Raw genomic sequence first — 23494 nt, 5'->3', positions numbered from 1 at the left:
AAGAACCTGCATACTCCCGAACTGCTTAGGTATATTAACTCTGGTTTCGCTGTCCAGAAAGCAGTGAAGACTTTTCGGAACCAGCCCTGGCTAAACCACGCCCAAGCATTGCGAGAGACGTCCCGTCCAGATTGTCCCACGCCTCACCCCATATACACCCCTGGGTAGGGAGCAGCTTATTGAGGTAAGCGCGTGCTGAAACTGTCACATGACTCGTGTGTTTGCGTTTGGGTTTCAGTGCAACTAAACTTGCTTTTGGGTCGGTTCGTGTCGTCACCGAAACCCTAAGTGGTTATTGGTGCAGTATTATTTATTTAAAAGGATCGTCTCCGCCCTATTGCAGGCAAGATAGTATGTAGAGGTAAACTGTGGCAACTACTCTGGATCATCTAGTTTAAAGTATGTCAAAGTTAGTGCTGTTTTTATTGTGCGTGTCTTGCGTATGCTTCTATGGCAATTGCATTATTTAGACGAGTTCTGCTCTTTCCCAGTGATGTTTATTCAGAAAGATGCATATTTTAATAGTATTAAGCAACTACTAGCATAGCGTTACATACCGACGTTTATTATCCGGACAACATATATAGCCATAGGCCTATGTCTAAAAATATATTCTTTAAAACGAATTCTTTATTAACACAAGTATATATGTAAAAGACTAATGATACAATTTTATAGAAGGACTCATGTCAATCGAAAAGAGATTATTTGCGTTATGTAAAGAATAAGAGATTAATTTTACCCGTGTTTAGTAGTTCCCAAATTAGCACCTGTGTTGGGACCTCTGTCGGATTAAAGGGAAACCAAGTCGGGGTTTAAAAAGTTTTCAGACTGTGCAGTGTCACCTCCATACATTACAGTCCTGCGGATTATTATTATTAGTTGTTGTTTTGCGTGCATCCCATGTCAGGGTTTACGCGTTTGACACTCAGGTTTAAGTGCGTTTAACACTAGAACTGCCAAATCTACGCAAATTTGCGTAAATTCCCTGGGCCTAACACCTACTAGCATCCCTGCTGAGAGTTTCTTGGGCCATTGTCCTCCTGCTTTTGTTGTGCAAACACACCCATTACCTGTGAGGCCTGGCACATTTGCATTTTTTTACTCAGAGCAGCTAAAATCCAAGGCAGGCTAAACCTCTGTGTGTGACATGGAAACCTTCACAAAAGTCTGCCATATCTATACCAAATATCCCACACGCTGACTGACCTACAAATATGAAAGACACACATTCACAAAATATATGGAAGCACAAGTCTGTTTTATTTATAAAAAAAATTGAGTGTTTCAAACTTTGCAGTGTTTGCAGACCCAGTGACCATCATCCCTGCATTTGGCGCAAGTGAATTTGTAACACTTTGCACTGGTAAACCTGCTGCGGTTTCTGTTGCAGTTCTCCTGTACCTGACACTGAGTTGTCCATACAAGTCCTGGCACAGCAGCAGCCTTCCTCTGTCCCCATAGCCTTTTGTGGCATAAATTGGCAATGGAGTTCCTTGGCTAGATGACTCAAAAATAATCTTCTTTTGCCTTCCCACCCTGTACATGCCTTGTACAGAACGTAGGAATTTGCCACCACCAGGTCCAGCATGTTGTAAAATACAGCTACTGGCCACCTGCATGTTGCTGCTCTTACGGAATACATGCGCGCCATTTGGTCCAACACATTTACACCACACGATAACAGCAGAGAGAGAGAGAGTCATGAGTGTATTTGCTTTTTTTCTACCTTCTTTCTATATAGGCCTGTATAGTACATATCAGAAAACATTGTAGCACTGATGTAAAATTATACACACATTCACATACCTTCATGTGATTATAGTCTGTTATCGTGTTGGGTTTCCTCTTTCTGCCTTCACAGATCGCCACATCTTGGTCCAAAGAACTCAGAACACACACAATCTTGTTTTTTTAGGTGCATAAATTGTCAAGGAGACACTGCCACTTCTAAGCACTGACGCGGAAAATTCCTCTTGCTGTGCAGTGTCCTTTGAAATTGGAGGAAGTTCATACCAAACTTTATTCCCTGTGCTCAGTAGTGTTGTTTTGCGCTGAAGCAGTCTGTGTGACAGTGCCAGTGAGGTGAAGAAATTGTCCGTTGTGACATTTCTCCCGTCATCCAGAAATGGCTCCATCAGACTCATGACCATGTTCTCTGCCAGCCTCTCCCTTTTCTGGTGACTGGGGTCCTTTCCCAAGTTAGGGGACACGTTGCAGACGTATTTGGTCTCCAAATCCGTGGCCATCCAGAACTTGATCCCAAATTTGTCCGGCTTGGATGCGATATACCAAGTGACATGGAATGGATCCATATCTACTCTACGTTGTCTTTCCACCGGTGTCCCTCAGGGCTCGGTTCTTGGCCCTCTCCTATTCTCCCTCTACACTAAATCTCTTGGCGAAGTTATATCCTCACATGGCTTCTCCTACCACTGCTATGCCGATGACACTCAACTCATCCTCTCCTTCCCTCCCTCAGACACTCATGTCTCCACTAAGATCTCTACATGCTTGGCAGACATCTCATCTTGGATGACCACTCACCAGCTAAAACTCAACACTAGTAAAACTGAGTTGCTTTACATCCCGGCTGACTCATCCCCCCTCCAGGACCTTGCGATCTCCTTTGACAATTCCCTGATCCGTCCTTCGGTTTCTGCTAGAAACCTTGGAGTTACCATAGATGATCGGTTGTCATTTTCCTCACATATCGCCAGTCTTTCTCGCTCTTGTCGGTTTCTCCTCTTTAACATCAGGAGGATACGTCCATTTCTTTCCACCCAGGCTACCCAGATACTCGTCCAGTCCCTCGTCATCTCACGCCTTGACTACTGCAACTCGCTTCTAGCGGGTTTACCACTGAGCGCCATCCGTCCCCTCCAACTGATTCAGAATGCAGCTGCTCGTCTTGTTTTCAACCTTCCCAAGTTCTCCCACACCACTCCTTTGCTGCGCTCCCTCCACTGGCTTCCTGTAGCTGCACGCATCAGATTCAAAACACTGATGCTCGCATACAAAGCCAAAAATTCTCTGGCACCATCCTACCTAAAGGACCTCATCACACCCCGCTCTGCACCACGATCTCTCCAATCCTCCAGCACTGCTCGACTGGTCCCACCTCCCCTCAAGGCACAAGGAAGACACGCGTCTCGGCTCTTCTCTGTCCTGGCACCTAATTGGTGGAATGAACTCCCCCTAGATGTCCGAACAGCTGAATCCTTGAATGTCTTCAAGCGACGACTCAAAACTTTTCTTTTTCAGAAATACCTGACGTAGAACTTCTATATTCTTACTCGACTCTTTTTCTGGTGTGTGTTTTAAAAAAATAAAATAAAATAAAAATTCTGCACTAAGTTTGCATGTTCTCCCCATGTCGTCGTGGGGTTTCCTCCGGGTACTCCGGTTTCCCCCCACAGTCCAAAAACGTGCTGAGGCTAATTGGAGTCGCTAAATTGCCCATAGGTGTGCATGTGTGAGTGACTGGTGTGTGAGTGTGCCCTGCGATGGGCTGGCCCCCCATCCTGGGTTGTTCCCTGCCTCGTGCCCATTGATTCCGGGATAGGCTCCGGACCCCCCGCGACCCAATAGGATAAGCGGTTTGGATAATGGATGGATGGATGGATTCTGCACTACTCAATGGCGTTCTCAGAGATAGTATTCGTAGCTGGGGTCCTTATTGAGCTAGCATCGGAAATTCATTGCAGAGTCTCAAAGCACTTATGTAAGTCGCTCTGGCTAAGGGCGTCTGCCAAATCCTGTAAATGTAAATGTAAATATACTGCATGGACAATGAACCTTGGTCGAGAACAGCTGTACATCTATGTTCATGTGTTCTCCTGGAGTGAAACTTTCAGCACAGTTCTTGGTGAAGGCTGGCAGAGAACGTGGTCATGAGTCTGATGGAGTCATTTCTGGATGACGGGAGAAATGTCACAATGGACAATTTCTTCACCTCACTGTCACTGTCACACAGACTGCTTCACTTTACTGGGCATGGTGAATAACGTTTGCCGTGAACTTCCTCCATTGGCAAAGGACACTGCACAGGGAGAGGAATTCTCCACGTCAGTGTTTAGAATGGCGCGCATGTATTCAGTACGAGCAGCAACAAGCAAGTGGCCAGTAGCTGTGTTTTACAACATGCTGGACTTGGTGGCCGTGAATGCCTACGTTCTGTACAAAGCATCTACAGGGTGGAAAGGAAAAAGAAGATTGTTTCCGATTCTTCTAGCCAAGGAACTCCATTGCCAAATACAGGGATGATGGTCACTGGGTTTTCAAACGCTGCAAACACAGACTTTGAAAGATAGACAGACTGTGTGGGACAGTAACCACTGAGACAAAAGGCAGAAAGATGACGAAGAGATGAACCTGGAACTGAGGCACGGATACATAAATTTTTACATGAACAGCCAAACATGCAAAGCTGGAGAGATCACACAAAAACAAAATTCACTTTTGGTGTTATAATTCAGTGATGGCCAATGAAAATGAAATGACATTTTATTCTGTATGTGTATGAGCCATGGACCATGACTTCACTCAGCTTATGACATTTATATACAAACATGCATTGGAGACTGAAGTGTTAGAATGAAATGAATAAAATGAAAACATGCTATTAGCAACTTTTCATTCTATTTTCACTCAATTTGTTTTATAAATAACACAGACTTGTGTTTCCATATATTTTGTGAATGTGCGTCTTTCATATTTGCAGGTCAGTCAGCGTGTGGGATATTTGGTATAGATATGGCAGACTTTTGTGAAGGTTTCCATGTCACACACAGAGGTTTAGCCTGCCTTGGATTTGAGCTACTCTGAGTAAAAAATGCAAATGCGCCAGGCCTCACAGGTAATGGGTGTGTTTGCACAACAAAAGCAGGAGGAGGATGGGGCTGAAGACCTGTGAAAATCACAGCAGGGGTGACAAACACCTTGGGACTCTCAGCAGAGAATAAAAACTCGGTAAATCTAGTGTTAATGCATTTGGTTTTATAAGAGAGGTTGGTGCGTACCCTTCGTAAAGTAACATCACGATGTGTGACCCCAATTTGTACCAGGGGGAGTCAATGATTGTGCGTCAGAATTCACGCCCCGCGTCTTTATATTTCAAGAGGTATTCAGCCTATGTAGTAGTAGAGATGTACTTACACAAAGTGGCTGTTCCTGAAACCCGAGGTCCTGGATTTGGCGCTTGTGTTCGGCTGAGCTGGGGTGACGAATATTGCCCGGAGATGCAGATCTCAGCAGTTTTACACTGCTTGTTGATTTCTCGCCCCACGCCAGCCCCGAGACCAAACACGAGAGCCATATGTTTACAATAGCCGCCCCCTCGCCATTAACTGGGTTGTGTAAACCGGAGTTGTGCAGAATATCCATATATGTCTTAGCATATATACATGATTTTGAGTTTGAATTCTCTTTTTGGGAGTTTCTTTCTGGACACTGCACACAAAGCGCCACTGAGTAGGTCTTTCAACAGTTTCAGCAGTCCCTGATTGCAAATATAGGACACGGGAGCTGAGAGTCTAGTGATGAAAGTCACAATAAGACAAGTTTGAAACAAGCATTAATTCAAGTTAAAGGGAATTATTTAATTAAAATATTTCTTTGAATCTTCATTTTGTACCAAAAAGTCTCGTAATCCATTTATTTTTTCATATTTAAATGACGTACTTATCCTGGAAGGAGCCGCTGGATTGATAGAATAGTCTTTGTTAATTAAAATATAAAATATGTAAGATGTGGGTGAGCTGATTTTACATGACTGATAATCATGGATATGTGGGATTCCCTGACTCGGCAGAGATGGCGTGTGACCTCTGACCCCTGTTGCCGGGAAACGCCGTGGACCATGGCTGCCCCAGAAACTGCTGGAGGGAACCAGCTGCAGAGGATCGTCCGAGAGCTGCAGGGTAGGTGGGCAGAGTGTGTGTGTGTGTGTGTGTGTGTGTGTGTATGTGTGTGTGTGTGTGTGTGTGTATATGTGTGTGTGTGTGTGTGCTTGGAGCAGAGCAGCCCGTTGTCCTCTGATGGTGAGGGAGCTCTGAGCTCGCCAGACTTCTCCCTTTACTTCCCTTGTTGCTGGTTCCCGGGATCTGCCGTGGACAAGCAGAGGGAGTAGGGCCACGCCACCCTGCCAGATTCGCCCCATTTGCGCTTTCATCTACTGCTGTGGTTGAAGGGCATGTTGCTCTCCATGGAGTTCAGCAACTCATGATTCCCACAGTAGAAAAGCACGGCAGTTCGGACTGGGAGGTTTTCGTAATAGAGCTTCCCAGATGTTCTGCTTCTATGCACGTTATTCTTCTCAGAAAGCTCTTTGCTCATACCGCATCATTGCCTTCAGTATGGCTCACTACTCTATAGTCACCTTCAGCGTCATCCCCACATTCTGATTTCAGATTTCAACTTTACCTCTCATTGTCTGATAAATCCTATAACTTTTCAGCTGAATCTCCACTGTCATTTCCTCGTTACCGGACATATGTAATAGAATCTGAAAATGTGTATGTATATTTATATGCATCATCATCAGTCTATGAATGTGTGCATGTCTATCTGTATGCGATGTTGACTTGTTCCCTATGGTATATATTCCCTATATTAGATTTTGGTGATCAGTGGTCATTGTTGATACACCACAGCACACAGCAACAAGATGTGTCCTCTGCATTTATCCCATATGTGAGATCGTGACATAGCAGGGGGCAGCTAATTCAGCACCCAGGGAGCAGTACTTGGGGGCGGTACCTTGCTCAGGGTGCCTCAGTGGTGCCTTGCTGGTTGGGGATTCGAACCAGCAACCTTTCAATTACTGTACAAGTGCGCTTCCCTAACCATTAAGCCATCATTGCACTATATAATGGCATACTGTAGGTTCCCTATGTAATGGCTTACTCTGATCCCCATAGTGTACTGTAGGTTCCCTATGTAATGGCTTTCTCTATTCCCCATAGTATACTGTAGGTTCCCTATGTAATGGCTTACTCTGTTCCCCATAGTATACTGTAGGTTCCCTATGTAATGGCTTACTCTGTTCCCCATAGTGTACTGTAGGTTTCCTATGTAATGGCTTTCTCTATTCCCCATAGTATACCGTAGGTTCCCTATGTAATGGCTTACTCTGTTCCCCATAGTATACTGTAGGTTCCCTATGTAATGGCTTACTCTGTTCCTCATAGTATACCGTAGGTTCCCTATGTAATGGCTTGCTCTGTTCCCCATAGTATACCGTAGGTTCCCTATGTAATGTTCCCTATAATATACATTCCCTATATAATAGCTTTCTCTGTTCTCCAGAGTATACATTTACTATATAATGGTTTTCCCTCTCCCTTATACCATAGATGCTGTGGCAGAACTGGCCAGAGAGTACAAGGAAAGTGGGGAGCCCATCACAGATGACAGCTCCAACTTGCACCGGTTTTCCTACAAGCTGGAGTACCTGTTGCAGGTGAACACCCACCCCCCCCACAATTCAAAGCTTGGGCCTCAAACGAGGCAAGTGAGCATCCACATGCCTAACGGGTCATATTTGGCCTGCATACCAGCATCACAATTGAGGAACCTTGCAGTCCAGGTTGATTTTCCCTGTAGTGTAGTAGTTACGGGGTTCAACCACCATCCCATGTTCACTCACGGATTTGCTTTCAGTTTGACCTGAAGGAAAAAGTGACATTCCTTGGCACTCGAAAAGACTACTGGGATTACTTCAGTGACTGCCTGGCCAAGTTGAAGGGTGCCAGTGATGGGATTCGCTTTGTCAGGTCCATCCCAGAGGTGAGCATTACCCAGGACCATGCAGTGCTCTTGTAGCTGAGGTATGATGGTGGGCTTCGGTTCAGCACAATTTTGGTGTAGGACTAGCATTGTATAAGAAGAATGTAGAATCCTGCAGGTAGCGTGGTACTCAAGGACATACATTCTGTAGCCAGGCATATGAGTTTAGTAGATCAGTCGACATTGTGGATCATCAGGACCAGAGTTTAGTAGATCAGTAGACGCTGTGTTTCTCCAGGACCAGAGTTTAGTAGACCAGTAGATAATGTGGATCTATAGGACCAGAGTTTAGTAGATCAGTAGACCCTGTGGATCTCCAGGACCAGAGTTTAGTAGATCAGTAGACGCTGTGTTTCTCCAGGACCAGAGTTTAGTAGATCATTAGACACTGTGAATGTCCAGGACCATGGTTGCGAGATTAGTTAGGTTCTCTGGCTCTCTGGAACTCAGGTTGAGTACTTAGATAGATACTGTGGATCTTCGTAACTATGATTGCGTGATTAGTTAGATTTTGTGCATGTCCGGGACCTGACTTTACTGATTTCTTAGACTCTGTGGACCCACAGGACCCAGGTTTAGTAGTTGGGTAGATACCATGGAGCTTTGGGACCCGGGTTTAGTGATTTCTCCAGGACCAGTATGGAGTCTCCAGCCAGAGTATGAGGTGTTGAAATGTACCCTACACTGTATCACACCACTGTCTGTCACCGACCTTTGTGCCCCAGCTGAAGACGTCCCTGGGAAAAGGCCGAGCCTTCCTCCGCTACTCGCTGGTGCACCAGCGCCTGGCTGACACTCTTCAGCAATGCTTGATGAATCAGAAGGTCACTAGGTACGCAGATGAAGATGCCAGGGTGGGTTTCTGTTTGCAAGTGAGCCTCTTTGTTGCGGGCCAGGGTCTTTTCCAGCTGGAGGTTTGTGAGTTTCAGGCAACAGTGATGGGCCTCATACAGCTGATCTGTGGTCTACGTTGACACACCCTGGCCCCTCCCCGCACTGATTATTTCCATTTTCAGTGACTGGTACTACACACGCAGCCCCCTCATGAAGCCCCACCTGAGTGCAGACATCATCAATCACCTGTATGAGCTTAACGACATCCAGTTCGATGTCGCATCTCGGGGCCATGATCTCGACGCTGCCTGGCCGACCTTCGCCAGGTAACACATCGGCTGCTGTTTTGTCGTCTTTTAAAAGTGCGTCCAACTAAAGCGACAACAGAGGGCGCTAAAGAGACGTTGCTGTGCAACATGAACAAAATCCAAACAGGAGACGTGTACAAATGAAGTCTTAGTCCTAAGGAGAGAATCGTTTAATCGGAATTAGTTCCCTTAAGTGAGGTGCTCTGGTTTAACTACTTCATTAAAGCATCTGTCTAACCAAAGCACTGAAAACATGTTGAGTCCATTTTCACAACAGATTCTGTAGACCACTAATGATTTTAATGCCGCTTTCCTATGTGCCAACCAAATTCCAAGCTAGAGAGTAAATATTATTTATCAGAAGACCACTAGAATAAAAAAATAATGTATGCAGTAAACTAATAGCACAATGAGGTTGAACGTTAAGGGCAAGCGATCTCAGATTCAAAGAGGCATAGAAGATCATTGTCGAATCCCCATCAGAGTGTCAATGTCAGAGTCTGTTATCATGCTGTAAGTCAAGCAATAATTTTGCAAGCTGTCATACAAATATATGGAACTATATTTTATATTGTCAAGTACCCTGCTGTGTTTAAGGCACTGACCACATAAAAGCATTTCAGTGTAATTTGCTCAGTGGCCTTCGATCACCGACCCAGTGAAGCTGATGGCAGATGTGCCCTTGCAGGAGGACCTTGGGGAGCTCACCCGCCCACCTGTGGAGGCCACCCAGCCGCAGCTCCAGCATCAATAGTCTGGTCAGCTCCTACTCTCAGGTAAAGCTTCTCGAAATCAGGACGCCAGGCATTATTACATTTGCACGTTTGTCTGAAGTGACATGCAAATGAGAAAGTAAGATCAGTTAATGTCGCCGGAGCAGTTGCAGCTGAGGGCCTTGCTCAGCCTGTACAGCCACACATCATCCCGATATTCTCGTCAGGAGCACCAGACCCACACCCTGGTATCTTGAATGAATCATCCTGTCAGGTTTTGAAGAACAGTCCTCATTAGTAGTTCAGTTTTGTTGTTCACAAGCACGCCCTGCATGCATTGAAGTTGGGGATATTTTGGCTCGTCATGACTTCTTATGACCACTAGGTGGCACTCGATATTACACAGCGCAAACTTGTTTTAGTGGAGTGCCCATTTAATCAAGCTTTCTCTGCTGTGTGCCTTTGTATTCCAGCTGTGCGGCGGTGGGAGTCTCTGTCTCGCTTCCTGCCATGAAGTTTCTTAATTGCTCAGTTATCATACAGTACTGTACAAAAGTCACAGGCAGTCAAAGGAAATGTTTAAAGCTATTTATCTTGGCAATAAGCCTATATTTGCTCAGAAAAAAAGCACAACTTAAAAAAAGAACATATGCAAATTAACTGCAGCATAATAAACACTGACAAAATTTTCTTTTGTTCTCTAAAAGGTCACTGATTTTTTGTTGGATGACTAGAACACAGTTTTGGTTCCCAAACCTCTTCTCAGGGGCACCTGAGCCATTCTATGTATTTGTTATATTTAAAACTTAATTAGTTATCATAATTTTACACCAAGATGTAGATCCTTTAAACATCATTTTCTTTGCCTGCCTAAGACTCTTTAACAGTACTGTAATCCTTCAGCACTGTTACAGTATCAAGCAGCATAGATTATTAGCCAGAAATGTGGTTGACAGAGTGGAATGAAGTCCAGCACGGGCACAGTCCTCAAGAAAAGCCACATCTAACCACACCTGTTCCCCACATCTCTGGCAGGTGCAGGACTTCCCCTCCAGCCCTGACCTGGTCGCAGGTGAGGCAGCCTGTGACGCCGTGAGCCCCTGTGCGGCCGATGACCTGCGGCTGCAGCTGGACCAGTCAGAGCTGAGGCAGCGGGAGCTGCTGGGCCAGGCGGTGGAGTTGGGCCAGGAGTCTGCCGAGCTGAGGGCCGTGGTGGAGGCGCTACAGGGTCAACTGGACACCTCGCTAACTGCTCAGGAGGCTGGCCGGAAGGAGCTGGAGGCCCTGAGGGTGGCTGAGGGGCTGAGGGGGGCAGCAGAGCAGGAGCTGAGGGCCCAGCTGGCCGCTGTGGAGCGGAAGAACGCAGAGCTCTTGGCCAAGCTGAACGGTGTGCTGGACGAGAAGAGCCTGCATGCAACCAGCTACCTCGACTCAGCCCAGAAGATCCACGGCCTGCTGGATGAACTCAATGAGGCAGAGAGGGCTCGGCTGGAGATGTGCCGGGAGGTGGAGATGCAGAGGCAGGAATCACAGCGGCTGGCTGAGGAGCTGAGGATAAGAGAGGGGGTGTTGGCCGAAGAACGGGCCAAAGGGAATGGCCTGCAGGGGGCACTGGTGGCAAAGCAGAAGGCGTCTGGCACCCTGGAAAGGCAACTGGAAGACCTGAAGCACACCCTGGAGGTGACAGCGGTCGAGGCAACAGAAGAGAGGAAAAAAGCCCAGGAGGAGAAGCTGGAACTTCAGCAGAGGTTCGCCAGCCTGAGGGACTCTCTAGAGGGCCAAATTCACGCTTACACGCAGCAGTTGAAGGCTAAGGACGAAGAAACGTCCATCAGGCTCCAGAAGATCGAACACTTGGAGAAGCAAATGACTCAGCTGGCTGTAGAGAAGCAAGGCCTTGTGGGGAGGCTGGTGGAGCTTCAGGCCAGTGTAAAGGACCAGACTAGGAAGATGGAAGACTGCCAGACCAGGTGCAGTAGCCTTGAGGAGCTGAACTGCAAACTGCTGCAGACCAAGAAAGAGCTGATGGAGGCCGGGATGGTCAAGGAGAGCAAGCTGGCTGCCTTGCATGCATCCGAGAAGCAGCTGAGGAGCCAAATAGATGACGCGGCCATGGCGCTGGATGAGCGGGAGAGAAAGCAGCGTGAAGAGAACCGATGCCTGGATGAAGGCCTTCGCAGGGCCATCTTGGAGAAGGAGACCGTAGAAGGAGCCATGAGGGAGCTTGAGCAGGAGAACCAGCACTTGAAAAAGGAGCTGGAGGCAACAAAGGGGGCACTGTCTTCCACCCGCCAGGAGCTGCAAGCTGCTGAAAGTCGGGTGATTGATCAGGAGGGCAGCTTGGCGGAATCCAAGAGGACTGAGGCTGGACTCTGCGAGCAGCTCCAGGAGGTTGCTGAACGCCTGGAGTTCATGAAGCTCCAGACCCAGGAGCTGGAAGCCAAAATAAAGGAACTGGCAGAGGAGAAGATGGATGCAGTTTCCAGCCTGATGCTTGCGGAGGGCCAGCTAGAGCTGAACATCAAGGAGGTCTCCAGATTGCAGGCAGAGGTCCTGGATTTGCGTGCTGAGCTCCGGGGTGCCGTCGAGGACAAGAGGAGGGCCGAAGGTCAGCTGAATGTGGCAGAGACCTCACGGGAAGAGCTTGCAACCCTGCTTGAGAAGCTGAAGGGACAGGAGGAGGAACTCCGGGGGCGGCAGGTGGAGACAGAGGAGGAGATGAGGGTCATCAGGGATCGTGAAACTCAGGTCCAGGCTGAGCTAGTGTCCATGAGGGAAGAGCTGTCTGCCATGAAGACTCTCCATGACAACCTGGTGCTGGAGCGTGCAGAAGCCCAAGAGGGCCTCCACCGGGCCAACACCGAGACTGCTGAGCTGGGCGTCGCTGTCTGCCGACTGACCTCTGAGAACCAGGAGGCGGCTTGCAGGCTGGAGGAGGCGGCCCGCGAGGCCGAGCGTCTGAGAGCCGGGCTTGCCGCCCTCCGACAGGAGAACGCCAGTCTGTGCGAGGAGCTGGCCCAGTCGCAGAACCTCACGCAGACCATCCTAGAACTCAAGGAGCAGCTGGAGCAGACCACTAGCATCCAGGAAGCTGCACAGGAGGAAGTGAAGGCCTTGAAGTTTCAGATGTCCAGTGAAGCCTTAAACCATCAGAATCAGCTCAAGGTTCATGTTCCACTCAACACCGTCTTGTCTCAGTTTTTTCTGTTATTTCTTATGGCTATAGATACATTCTTATAGATATAGGTACATTATGTACACTCTTATAGATATAGATAAATTCCTACAGATATAAATACGTTGTGTACATTCTTACAGCTATAGACACATTCTTATAGATTGATTCTTGTAGATGTAGATACAAATTGTGTACATCCATATAGATATAGATACACTGCATGCTTTCTCAGAGTGGGCAGTGGTGGCTTAATGGTTAGGGAAGCACACTTGTAATTGAAAGATTGCAGGTTCGAATCCCCAACCAGCAAGGCACCAGTGAGGTACCCTGAGCAAGGCACCGCCCCCAAGCCCTGCTCCCCCGGTGCTGAATTAGCTGCCCCCTGCTATGTCACATTGTCACATATGGGTTAAATGCAGGGGACACATTTCGTTGTTGTGCATTGTGTCAACAGTGACCACTGATCTCTAAATTCTAAAGATGTGGATGCGTTGTGTAGAGTGTATTCATATAGTTTTTGTGGTGGTAACCTTAGGCTTGTGTTCATAGGGGTTTAGGGATGAAGTGGGAAATCTCAAAGGCCAGCTGACAGCGAAGAGGGAGAAATCGTCTTTGTTGGAGGCCAGAGTCTTACAACTGGAGGTTTGTGAGTTTGGCAGTTGAAGCTGGAATTGGCTCCTTGGAAATGCGCATTCGACCGCTGGAGAGATCTCGAGGAGCCAGTATGAGAACCTATGCTTTAGGAAAGTATGGAGCATTTTACTGAAGCAAAACAAGATTACAGCTTTGGCTGAGCAACACAGCCTCTGGGAATATAGACAGTATGACCATGGTCACCGGGGAATAGGAAGGAAGGAAGAAAAAGAGAAATAAAGGAAGAGCTCTGTGTCAGGCCTCTGTTCCTATGATAGGGAGGTCGCATACCCATGTCTGTGCATGACTCCATCTTCATTTCCTCCAAGGCCACAAACAGTGACTACGCCCATCAGATGGAGGAGAAAATGGATGACATGGCGAAGAGTGACGCCAAGGTACGACAGGCTGAGGAGGAGCTCCAGCAGCTGAGAGAAACGTTGGTTAGGTGAGCTGCCTGCCGGTGGCATCCTGAACCTCACTGCTTCATGCATATGTGTTGACCTGAAACTGCCTATGTCCTGCATTATTCACACTCTGGCAGGACTGAGGAGGAGATGTCTGTGGCCAGGAAGGGGTGCGAGGAGCTGAGAGGGAAGCTGGACAGGGCTGCAGAAGAGAGACAAGTCCTGGAGATGAAGACCACGGCTGAAATTGAAGACCTGTGCAAGACGAAAAGCATCCTGGAGGAACGTCTCATTGAGCTGATCAGGTAATGCGTCAGTTGGAGCAGTAATGATGGGAATCAAAGTGAAACACTGAAACAGCAGAGGTCGCGGGGAAAGCCGACAGAACACAGTAATAATAGTCATAGAAACAGGAAACACAGTGAGACAGAGTAACAACAGGGATAATAACAGGAAACACAATGTAACGCAATTCAGGAATGATGGAGAACACAGGGACTGTAACAGAAATACAATGACAGTCATATAAACATAGATCACAGCAAGAAACAATGTGAAACAGTGATGGGATAATATGGATGCAATGAAATAATATCAGCTTAGATCATAACAACAAAATAATGTAACACAATATAAAACAGTAACAACAGAGATAATAATAGGGACACATTGAAGCACGGATATAAACACAGATAATAACAGGCTACCTAACGTTATATCAGAGATGATGGAAAACACAATGTGGTACAATAATGAGGGAGATAATAACAGGCAAATTCCCTGAATCACAATGGATAAAACAATCTGTAACCAAAGTAAATAGTTCAGCATTTAGTTCTATTCTTGTTTACATCCATATTGGATTTTTTTTTGGGGGGGGGGGGGGGGGGCTGGGGGTGGCTTCTTAGGCAGCAATCAAAAAATGCATTTTGCATTATTTCCTGCCCACTGCTTGTCCACGGGGAGTCTTTAGCTTCAGGAAATTGTCTTGCTGTGAAGACATTCCTAGCCCGTCTGAGTCTATTACATCACATGACTCCTGGGCTCCACGACGACGGCCGTAGTATACCTCCCCTGGACCTAGGCTTGCATATCTGAATGTACAGCAGCTGTTCATGTGAGGTCTACCTTCAGGGGACAAGCACAATACTGTACCCCAGTATGCGATAGACATATTCTAAATGTACTGGTATATTTGTATTTACTTTTAACTGGGTGATGTGTACATTACTTGCAGTTAGTTTGTATTATTGTCATTCTATAATATGCATTTTAAGGTTATATATATAGCAGAACATGGTAGAGGGCACCTTGAATGGGACGCCAGTCAGTTGCAGGGTGCACACACTCACATCCTACAGGTGATTTTAAATTCATCACGGCCCCCTAAACACATGGGTTTGACAGTGGGAGGAGGAAGGCCTTGTAGACGGATGTGCAGTCGGATTCAGGCCTGCATCCCTGGAGGTTTGAGGCTACCATGTTCTTTTCTGGGATTTGACCTGCACTGTGTGTGTCCGGCACTGTTGGGTTTTCCTGTTTGATCCTATTTGAGCTCCTGAAGCCGTTTTCCTACCCCCCCCCCCCCCCCCCCCCCATAGGGATAAGGATGCCCTGTGGCAGAAGTCAGACGCGCTGGAGTTCGAGCAGAAGCTGCGGGCGGAGGAGCAGTGGTGGCTCGTGGACAAGGAGACGGACCGCTGCCTGGGCTGCCGGAGCACCTTCACCTGGTGGCTGCGAAGACACCACTGCAGGTGAGCGCAGAAAACAGCAGGGCTTCCCATTGACTGGACGGCCATCTCTGACGATGCCACTGATTGGCTGAGTGTGGGCTAGTGCCTTTGGCTTAATGATAATAATCGGGTCTCTGATTTGTGGTTTTTTTTTGGCATGTGATATAGAATGAAATGAGAAAACAGCCAGTGTCTCTATACTGTATTATGCATTTTTTTTCCCAAATTCATATCAAACATTTTTAAGTGAAGAATTTCTTTGTTCTATCATTTTAATTTTGATTTTAGTTAAAGTAAAGCTTAGGGGTACTTCCAGTCGGCAGTTTTTGGGGGGTGTTATGTGCCCGAATCGCCGATTGCTGCAAGTTTTTACCGTACAGGTCTCTTTGGTAGTCAAGAAGGTGTAAAACATGAAACAAAAACATAGATGTGTGGCGCCCCCTACTGGTCATGCCAGGCTGTGCGGGCGCATTTTCTGTTACTACTGCAGCAACAACTTGGCGATGACAAAGCATAGTGGTAAAAAGGAGCGCTGCTGCAGAGAGTGCTACTCGCAGCACTGTGCGGTGGTGGAGCGCCTCACACAGGCCGAGGTGGGCAGCAATCAGGACACCCCCACCGCCCCCTGCCCCCCCTCTGCGCTTGGAGCCGCCCCCTACGCACCCATGCCTAGGGTGAGAGGTAACTCAAAAACAACAGTCGGCGAAGTTTCTTGTGGAAAAACGAAAGTATTATGTCTTTCCGATGTGGCCATTGTTTGAGTTTACTGTGAAATCTTTCTGATAGTTCACACTTTATTTGTCTATAGGTGTCTTATAGGTGAGGGGAAGATGGTGGCGCAGGAGGTACAGTAGTGCTATCGTTCAGCAACTGGAGGGTTGCAGGTTCGAGCCTTGGTTCCTCCTGACCCCATCAAAGTGTCCTTGAGCAAGACACTGAACCCCAAATTGCTCCCTGTGAGCAGGTTGGCACCTTGCATGGCAGCCTCCGCCACCGGGGTGTGAATGAGTGTGTGGATGGGTGAATGTGAGGTATAAAATGTAAAGCGCTTTGAGTACTCGTAGGAGTAGAAAAGTGCTATATAAATGCAGTCCATTTACCATCTTAAATTTCAAGGGAGCCCAAGGAAAAGTCTTGGTCTCCTGATATGAGTATAATTTCTCCATGGCAGGGAAATTTCAGAATTGATATGATGTAAACAAAGATCACATGTGTTTTTTTTTATGTTGTTTTTTTTTAATAAACTTTGCTGCGGAAGGAGAGGTTAAAAGGTGCTGAGCTCAGCAGAGGTGACCGAGGGCAGAGTTCTGCCAACATTTTGCCAGAAGAGACAGGTTCAGCCACGAGGTTGCAGCTAGAAACTGATTGGGAATCAGACTGATTGCATCTCTTGACCCAAATGGTAGAAGGTTTCATATGAGCTTCCTAGCAGTGTAGATGAGGCACAATTTTTAGAATAATCCAACCAGCGACTTGAAAAATTCCAGGAACACCTGCGTGTGTCCCTTGTGATGGACTGGCATCCTGTCCAGGGTGTCCTCTGCCCTATGCTCCCTGGGATAGGCTGCTTGCTCATAGCAGCTCTGTTCTGGATAGCTGGTACGATGGATGGATGGATGGATGGATGGATCGATTGATTTCTTTCTTTCTTTCTTTGTTGGGAATTTCTCTGCTTCACTAAATATTCCAGGAGTCATTCTGATAATTTCTGGGAAGTTCCCTGAGATGCAGTCGGCGGACATATCCTGGCATATCTCTCACCTTCTTCCCATTTCCTTCCCCCCTGCCTCAGTGACAGACCCGAGTCCCCAGTCGGATGACGTAGCCTTCGACATCATCACAGAGGAGGACCTGGACAGGGTCTACGACAGCGACTCTGCATGCCAGCAGACGGCCAGCACTGACACGTGAGCAGCTCCCCCCGAACGCGTCCGTGAACCAGTCGCCGCTTACAGGAACGCGTCACAACACTGACACGGGGGGCGGCTGAGTGCAACGTTACTGCCATGGAGCGGAGCACTGCTGCTCTTTCGGAATCCTGATGCTGTTTTTTGTTTGGTAATGTCGTGAATCAGGAGTGATGGCACGGGGGAAGCTGCCTCTGAAGAACCTGGGAGCTTCACGCTGGACCGTCAGGATGCAGAGATCCAGCTCCTGAAGTCAGGGGTGCTCACGTGAGTGAATAGGATAGCATATCATCACTACTGTGGCCTCCTTGTTGAAACTAAGGTGCACACTGTAATTTCACATACAGTGCTAACAGGAAGCTTCGGGACGCTTGCTTAATCCTGCAGAAATGTGGCTAATTCATTGGGTTCATAATAGAAGTCAGCTGTCAAGCAGTGTTTAACATATCTGCACATATCTTACATACAGGTATTTTCTTTTTATTTAGTGTACATTTTTCGACTGACTCGTTCAGTTACGATCTTGCCATTTTGCTGTTAATTGCAATTGTAGTCATTGGCTGCCAAAGGGATACTAAACAGAAATGTTTGGTGTTTTATGTTATTGCAAGGTGTCGCTAATTAAAAAGCACCCACCATCCTGCTTGTCAATGAACGTTTTAAACTATTTTAACATCTCTTTTCTGTAACTGTAATTTGGGTTTCAGGTTATTGCTATTTGAAATTAATGTTTAGCTTAAGTCTGCTGGTTGTTTGTAATGTGATACATATGTTTTTGCAAAATTAATAGAGTAATGATTTTCGTAATAAAATTAAAAAATCTGCAATATGTTTACCGAATTAAGCAAGCCTCCCAAAACTTTGCACTGAAACTAATGTGGTTTAAACTAAATCCTGATCAGAAATGCATCCATAAATAGATTGTTGCAACATCATAGCATATGAATTGGCACACCTAGAAACCTAATCGCTGATAGATGTTTCGCCAAGATCTCCTACAGAAAGTCTTGAAAAGCCCCGGAGAATCTTCCATGAAGTGTGGGGGGGGGTGCCTACATTTCCATTTAAAGTCTTTTAAAACAGATTCCAGGGTGAGAATTTGCTGAAGTCAGTGCCTCGTGTTACGTCATAAATCTGTCAAGTCGCCTCTTAGCTCCGAGATGTGAAAATGTGAGCGGCCCACGGGCCTGGAAATGTAGCTGCGGCTGTCTCGGGCAGGTCTGCCGTGCCGCTGACCCTGGAGGACATCTCACACTTCGGTGAAGGACCCCAGGAGCTCTTCATCCGCTCCAGTTGCTACAGTGTGCTGTCCATCACCGTGCCCGAGGCGGGACCCACTGTCTGCTGGGTGTTCTCCTCCGAGCCCAAGAGTATCTCCTTCAGCGTGATGTACCGGGAAGTGGGTGACGCCCCAATCGAGCAGGCCAAGGTAAAGCAAGAGTCCTTTGGAGCCCTGATTGCGATTTCCCCAATCTGGAATTCCTGTGTAAAATTAAACACGACTCCTTTTGAAGTACAGAGGGCTTTTGTTCTCCTTTTACCAAGTTCTGATGGGCCTGTTTTAGCCGAATAAGGTCTATGTCTTATGGAAAAGAAGAAAAAAAAATCACGTCTCGGTTTCCAAAGGCCATCGAGCATCAGGCCTTGACTGAGTGAACCTGGGTGAGGATGGTCTTTTTAACATCAAAGATACACTACAGGAGAGCAGTAAGCAGGATTTAGTGGCATTACTGGAAGGCTGTGGCAACTCATATATACACACAGTTGGGGTCACGGTGATCTGGAGCCAATCCCAGGGAACGGAGGAACATGTCATACCAGGGTCTGTTTGAGCCCTGGAATGGGTGTGTACCGGAGAGCCTAGAGGAACCTCACACTTTTATCACACACAAAGAGCTGCGAGGAGATCTGTAATATATAATCAAACGTAATAAAGAATTATTTCTAGCCTGTCCCTTAGACTTTCAGCCTAGCATTTTTCTGCTGAATGATGAATTATTTTTTAGGTGGAATATGGCCTGTGTGGTAATCAGTACTGCCGGCTGCTATATGAGCGTCACTCTCACACTGAATTAGTATGAGCACCTTCTGCACGTGAAGCCAGATTCCCACATTTCTTTAGAGCAGAGTGTTGAAATCTGTCCTTCTCCCTCGGCAGGTTCTGATCCCCTTGACTCGCTGCAACTCCCACCAGGAGACAATTCAGGGCCAGCTGAAAGTTCGGAGGCCAGGGGTTTATACACTCGTCTTCGACAATTCCTACTCCAGGTATGCCATTCCATTGCAGGCAGGAAAGCTCGAGTCGGTAGCATTAACCTATAAGTTCCGTCGATTATATTTCAACCACAGTTTTGATTTTGTTCGTTTTATTCCTGTTTTTAATTATATTTATGATCTTGTTTTTTTTTGTAGGTTCATCTCAAAGAATATTTTCTACCATTTGACAGTTGAAAAGCCAGTGATCTATGATGGAAGTGATTCTTAGGCGAGGTGCTCCTGCCCCCAAACGCCCAGATCCCCCCAGAATTCCCTGGGTGTAGAGTCACTCGCGTCGTCGTGTTCCTCCCGGTCTGTGCGATTTTTCTCTTGTAGATCCTAACGGCATCATTCTGTGATTCCATTTTACACCCGTCTTCTACTTTGAAAAACCCATAGACGCTTAAAAATCCCATTATGACACCACTCTTTTTGATGGGCTCCTTTTGAGTTAAAGCATTTTAAAAATAATAGCCATGGTTATGAAAAAGAAAAAAGGAAAAACATTAAGGGTGCATTTCAGACCAAATGCAGACGTAAAAATCACCAAAGTATCTTTTTTTCAGAACTCTTAGAAAGATTGGGGAAAAAAAACTTAAGCATTATAATCGCAAACAGGGGACTGAGAAACTGAAAGTTTCCAAGAAATTTTATGAAAACTCAGAGAAAAGCTTGATGTGTTAGTTTATCTTATTTTATTTATGTTGTATTTTTATTACGTTTTTGTTTTGTTCACAGTGTCAGACATGCATGTTTGGAATTTTGGAGAATTTTAACAAGGACTTTCAAGTCCTTACAGACGACAGGCCGGCAGAAGCAAAGTTTTTATGGAGTTTTTTAAGATCAGACTCAGTTTTTATGTAGTTTTTTTAAGGTCGGGCTGGGAATTAGAAGGATAATAAATAGCACTATCAGTCTTTTTTTTGTACTTTAAACAAGCTTCCGGGTTCTTAACACCAGCAAACAGATAATTGGGTAGAGGGTCACCGTGACAACCATATCGCCATGACAGCCACACTGCCTTGTTAACATCAAAGCATACTGCAGATTTTAATTACTCAGAATGCCAATCTCTGTAAATACACGCTAATAATAATAGCAATACCAATGACTAATAACGATAAACATTGCTACATTTTATTTTGATATATGCAAAGTATTTTGTATAGATATGAAATATCTGTTCCCTTGCAAAGTATAGCACTAATTTCTGTGCAATAGCTGTTTTTACTTCTATCAGGAAATTGGTTATTATGTGCTCAGCACGTCAGAGGTGTAACAGGTGCAATAGTTACTTGTAGCGATTTACGTGCTTTTTGGCCGTGAGTGGAATTATGCAAGGTGTATGTATATGCACCTGCATGCAGACCAGCCAAACTAAGACTGGGTGCACTGTTTATAAAAAGCACTTTTTAATAAGCATTAACCAAACTCCGGGGAGGCATTTTCTATGGGATTTTTCCTATTTGAGGTATTTTATTTATTTTTTTCATAGCATACAAGGATTTTAAGAATACACACAGTCTCATGTCCCTTTCTAAGAATGCATCTTCCCTCATTGTTTTGCTGGTTTGCGTCGTTTGAAGAGACGTAGAAGCAGCCAGACTTCAGATCTACTTAGTCAGTTGAGTTGGAGACAGACTGTGGTGGTCCTCCACCCTTCAGCACCAAATGTAAGGCAGCAGCGTGCAGCGCAACCCATTCATAAGTGCGTATGTATTATCACAGCTGAGTGTGTATGGACAATCACGGATTCCATCATATTGAATTTATATATGTATACCTTCAAAAAATAAAATGTTGTTTATGTTGACGATTTTGCCTTTTAAGTTTATTTTTTATTTGCTGGGTGCATTACTGTTTTGGGGGGGGCGGCATGGTGGTGCAGTGGTTAGCACTGTTGCCTCACACCTCTGAGACCCAGGTTCGAGTCTCCGCCTGGGTTACATGTGTGTGGAGTTTGCATGTTCTCCCCATGTCGTCGTGGGGTTTCCTCCGGGTACTCCGGTTTCCCCCCACAGTCCAAAGACATGCTGAGGATAATTGGAGTGTGTGAGTATACTGTTTGGGTTGTGTGGGTACTGTTTCCTCACGTCTCTAGGGCTAGGGCTCCAAGCCCTGCCCCTACTCTCTATGAGGGTATGTAATGTAGTGTGGAGGGGTGTAGTTCTGGAGATAAACTCTGGACAAGACAATGTTAATAACAGAACAGTTTATGTTATATGAATTTGCAGTGCTTTCCGAAATGGATGTGGCAACAGCGGGGGGAGGTGGTACAAGGTACAGACAGCTACATGCACTCTCCGCTTAACAGGACCTTGAGGGCAGTGGCGGCAGATCAATAGAGGGCGCTAAGGCTCCACATTATGTGAATTTTTGATTTGGGTAAAGTCAGCTTCATATTCGGTTTCACTTCTGCCTACGCAACATTTCTGTTCCGTTCTTTTTTGAAACCGGTGGAAATGCAGGCTGGTTCCCAAAGGCACCCAATGGGAACCAGCCTGGCACCAGCTCCGTGATGGTGGAAACGAGGCATAGGTGTGAATCTGGAAAAGAGAGGGCATATATGGTCAATTTTTGCCCCAGGGTCCAGTGTACAGTTGTTCCGCCACCGGTTGAAATGACTTTACAAAAGCCAACGATTTAAACAGAACAGATATTACTGGCTGTGATGCACACGCACTGAAAGCAAAAATAGCTATGAGCGACCTGCTGTCTGTTATCAGGGTATCGTTAATTATGCGGTTTTTTAAATAAAAAATTTATTTAAATAAAAAAAAAAACGTGGGTGACACTGGAGTAAATGAAGGTGAATAAAGGTAATTTGCTGATCAATTTATTTTATCGCTGGATGTTCGGCTTTCATTTGGCCGAAGGCACTGTCTCAGTTTCTTTTTGCTTTTCTCTGTCCGTGACGCCGACAGACTGCTGTGTCTCAGATTCGCTGCTAGTGCCCAGTTAATATTGCCTCTGTCATGCAAAGTGACTGCTTTGCCTAAACGGAAGACATACTGTAAGAATGGCCTTTAGGATATGTTTCCAGGTGAATTTTTTTTAAAGATTCCGAAATCTGGCGAGTCCTGTAATGATAATTTTCATTATTTATTAATCTGTTGATTTTTAATGCTAATGAAATAATTACTGACTATGCCTCCGAACACTGATATTCTGCCGCTTGTGTTAAATTGTACTGAGATAGTAACTGAAACTGACTGAATATGGCACAAACAGTCCACATATATTTTTAATATTTTTATCCAGTCGCCACTGCTTGAGGCGAATATTCAGAGCATCTCTGCGCGGGCTGGGATTTCCTCACTTATTTAAAGCCACAGAAGTAAACTACAGTTTAAGAGCGTATGTGGCAACAAACGCATTTGAGTACTCTATAGTAATGTTACTTTAACTCAACCCAATACCGAAGGAAACGCTTTACAGTTCTGCGCCCTCTTACACACGCCGCACTACCCTGCATGTCTTTCCCATTTTTCGAACCTGTATTTTAATGATCAGCTTGTTTTTGTGGTAAATGCGCAATCCACAGTGTCGCACCCGGTGAATGTCCATAAGTTAGGGAACGTTTCTAGCTAATGAAAATTTCAGGGACTGAGTCAAGTTTACCCGGAGTTTGTCTTTTTGTTGTTTTTTTTTTTTTGTAAAGATTGGCATTAGGGCTAAAATGCGATCAGACCTAACGTCGCCCATGAATCCATCCAGCCATTTTCTGTAACCGCTTG

The 23494-nt window shown here is 45.9% G+C and overlaps 1 protein-coding gene across 3 annotated transcripts; it reads left to right on the top strand.

The window, feature by feature from the left end:
- The first annotated feature begins 313 nt into the window (after positions 1-313).
- Positions 314-21570, top strand: fyco1a (FYVE and coiled-coil domain autophagy adaptor 1a). 3 transcript variants are annotated; one of them, XM_049010412.1, is made up of 18 exons: positions 314-399; positions 5813-5921; positions 7356-7462; positions 7663-7788; positions 8514-8620; positions 8805-8948; positions 9619-9706; positions 10679-12808; positions 13371-13463; positions 13784-13902; positions 13999-14166; positions 15463-15615; positions 16052-16275; positions 17387-17501; positions 17670-17768; positions 18720-18930; positions 19660-19769; positions 19914-21570. In XM_049010412.1, the coding sequence occupies exons 2-18, from the start codon at positions 5861-5863 to the stop codon at positions 19984-19986; spliced, it is 4128 nt and encodes a 1375-aa protein (XP_048866369.1). In that variant the 5' UTR covers positions 314-399; positions 5813-5860; the 3' UTR covers positions 19987-21570. The 3 variants fall into 3 exon arrangements, with proteins under 3 accessions (XP_048866369.1, XP_048866370.1, XP_048866368.1); XM_049010413.1 differs by having other exon boundaries at positions 343-361; XM_049010411.1 differs by having other exon boundaries at positions 356-409.
- Positions 21571-23494: the final 1924 nt, after the last annotated feature.

Source organism: Brienomyrus brachyistius, chromosome 4 (assembly GCF_023856365.1).
Source record: "Brienomyrus brachyistius isolate T26 chromosome 4, BBRACH_0.4, whole genome shotgun sequence".
NCBI lineage: Eukaryota > Metazoa > Chordata > Actinopteri > Osteoglossiformes > Mormyridae > Brienomyrus > Brienomyrus brachyistius.
Note: the sequence above shows the minus strand (reverse complement) of the source record. Positions and strands in the feature narration are given on the sequence as shown.

Coding starts and splice junctions, on each gene's coding strand:
- fyco1a (XM_049010412.1), top strand. CDS start 5,861: ATGGCTGCCCCAGAAACTGCTGGAGGGAACCAGCTGCAGAGGATCGTC. Junction 7,463..7,662: donor AGCTGGAGTACCTGTTGCAG/GTGAACACCCAC, acceptor ATTTGCTTTCAG/TTTGACCTGAAGGAAAAAGT. Junction 16,276..17,386: donor ACCCATGCCTAGGGTGAGAG/GTAACTCAAAAA, acceptor CCCCTGCCTCAG/TGACAGACCCGAGTCCCCAG.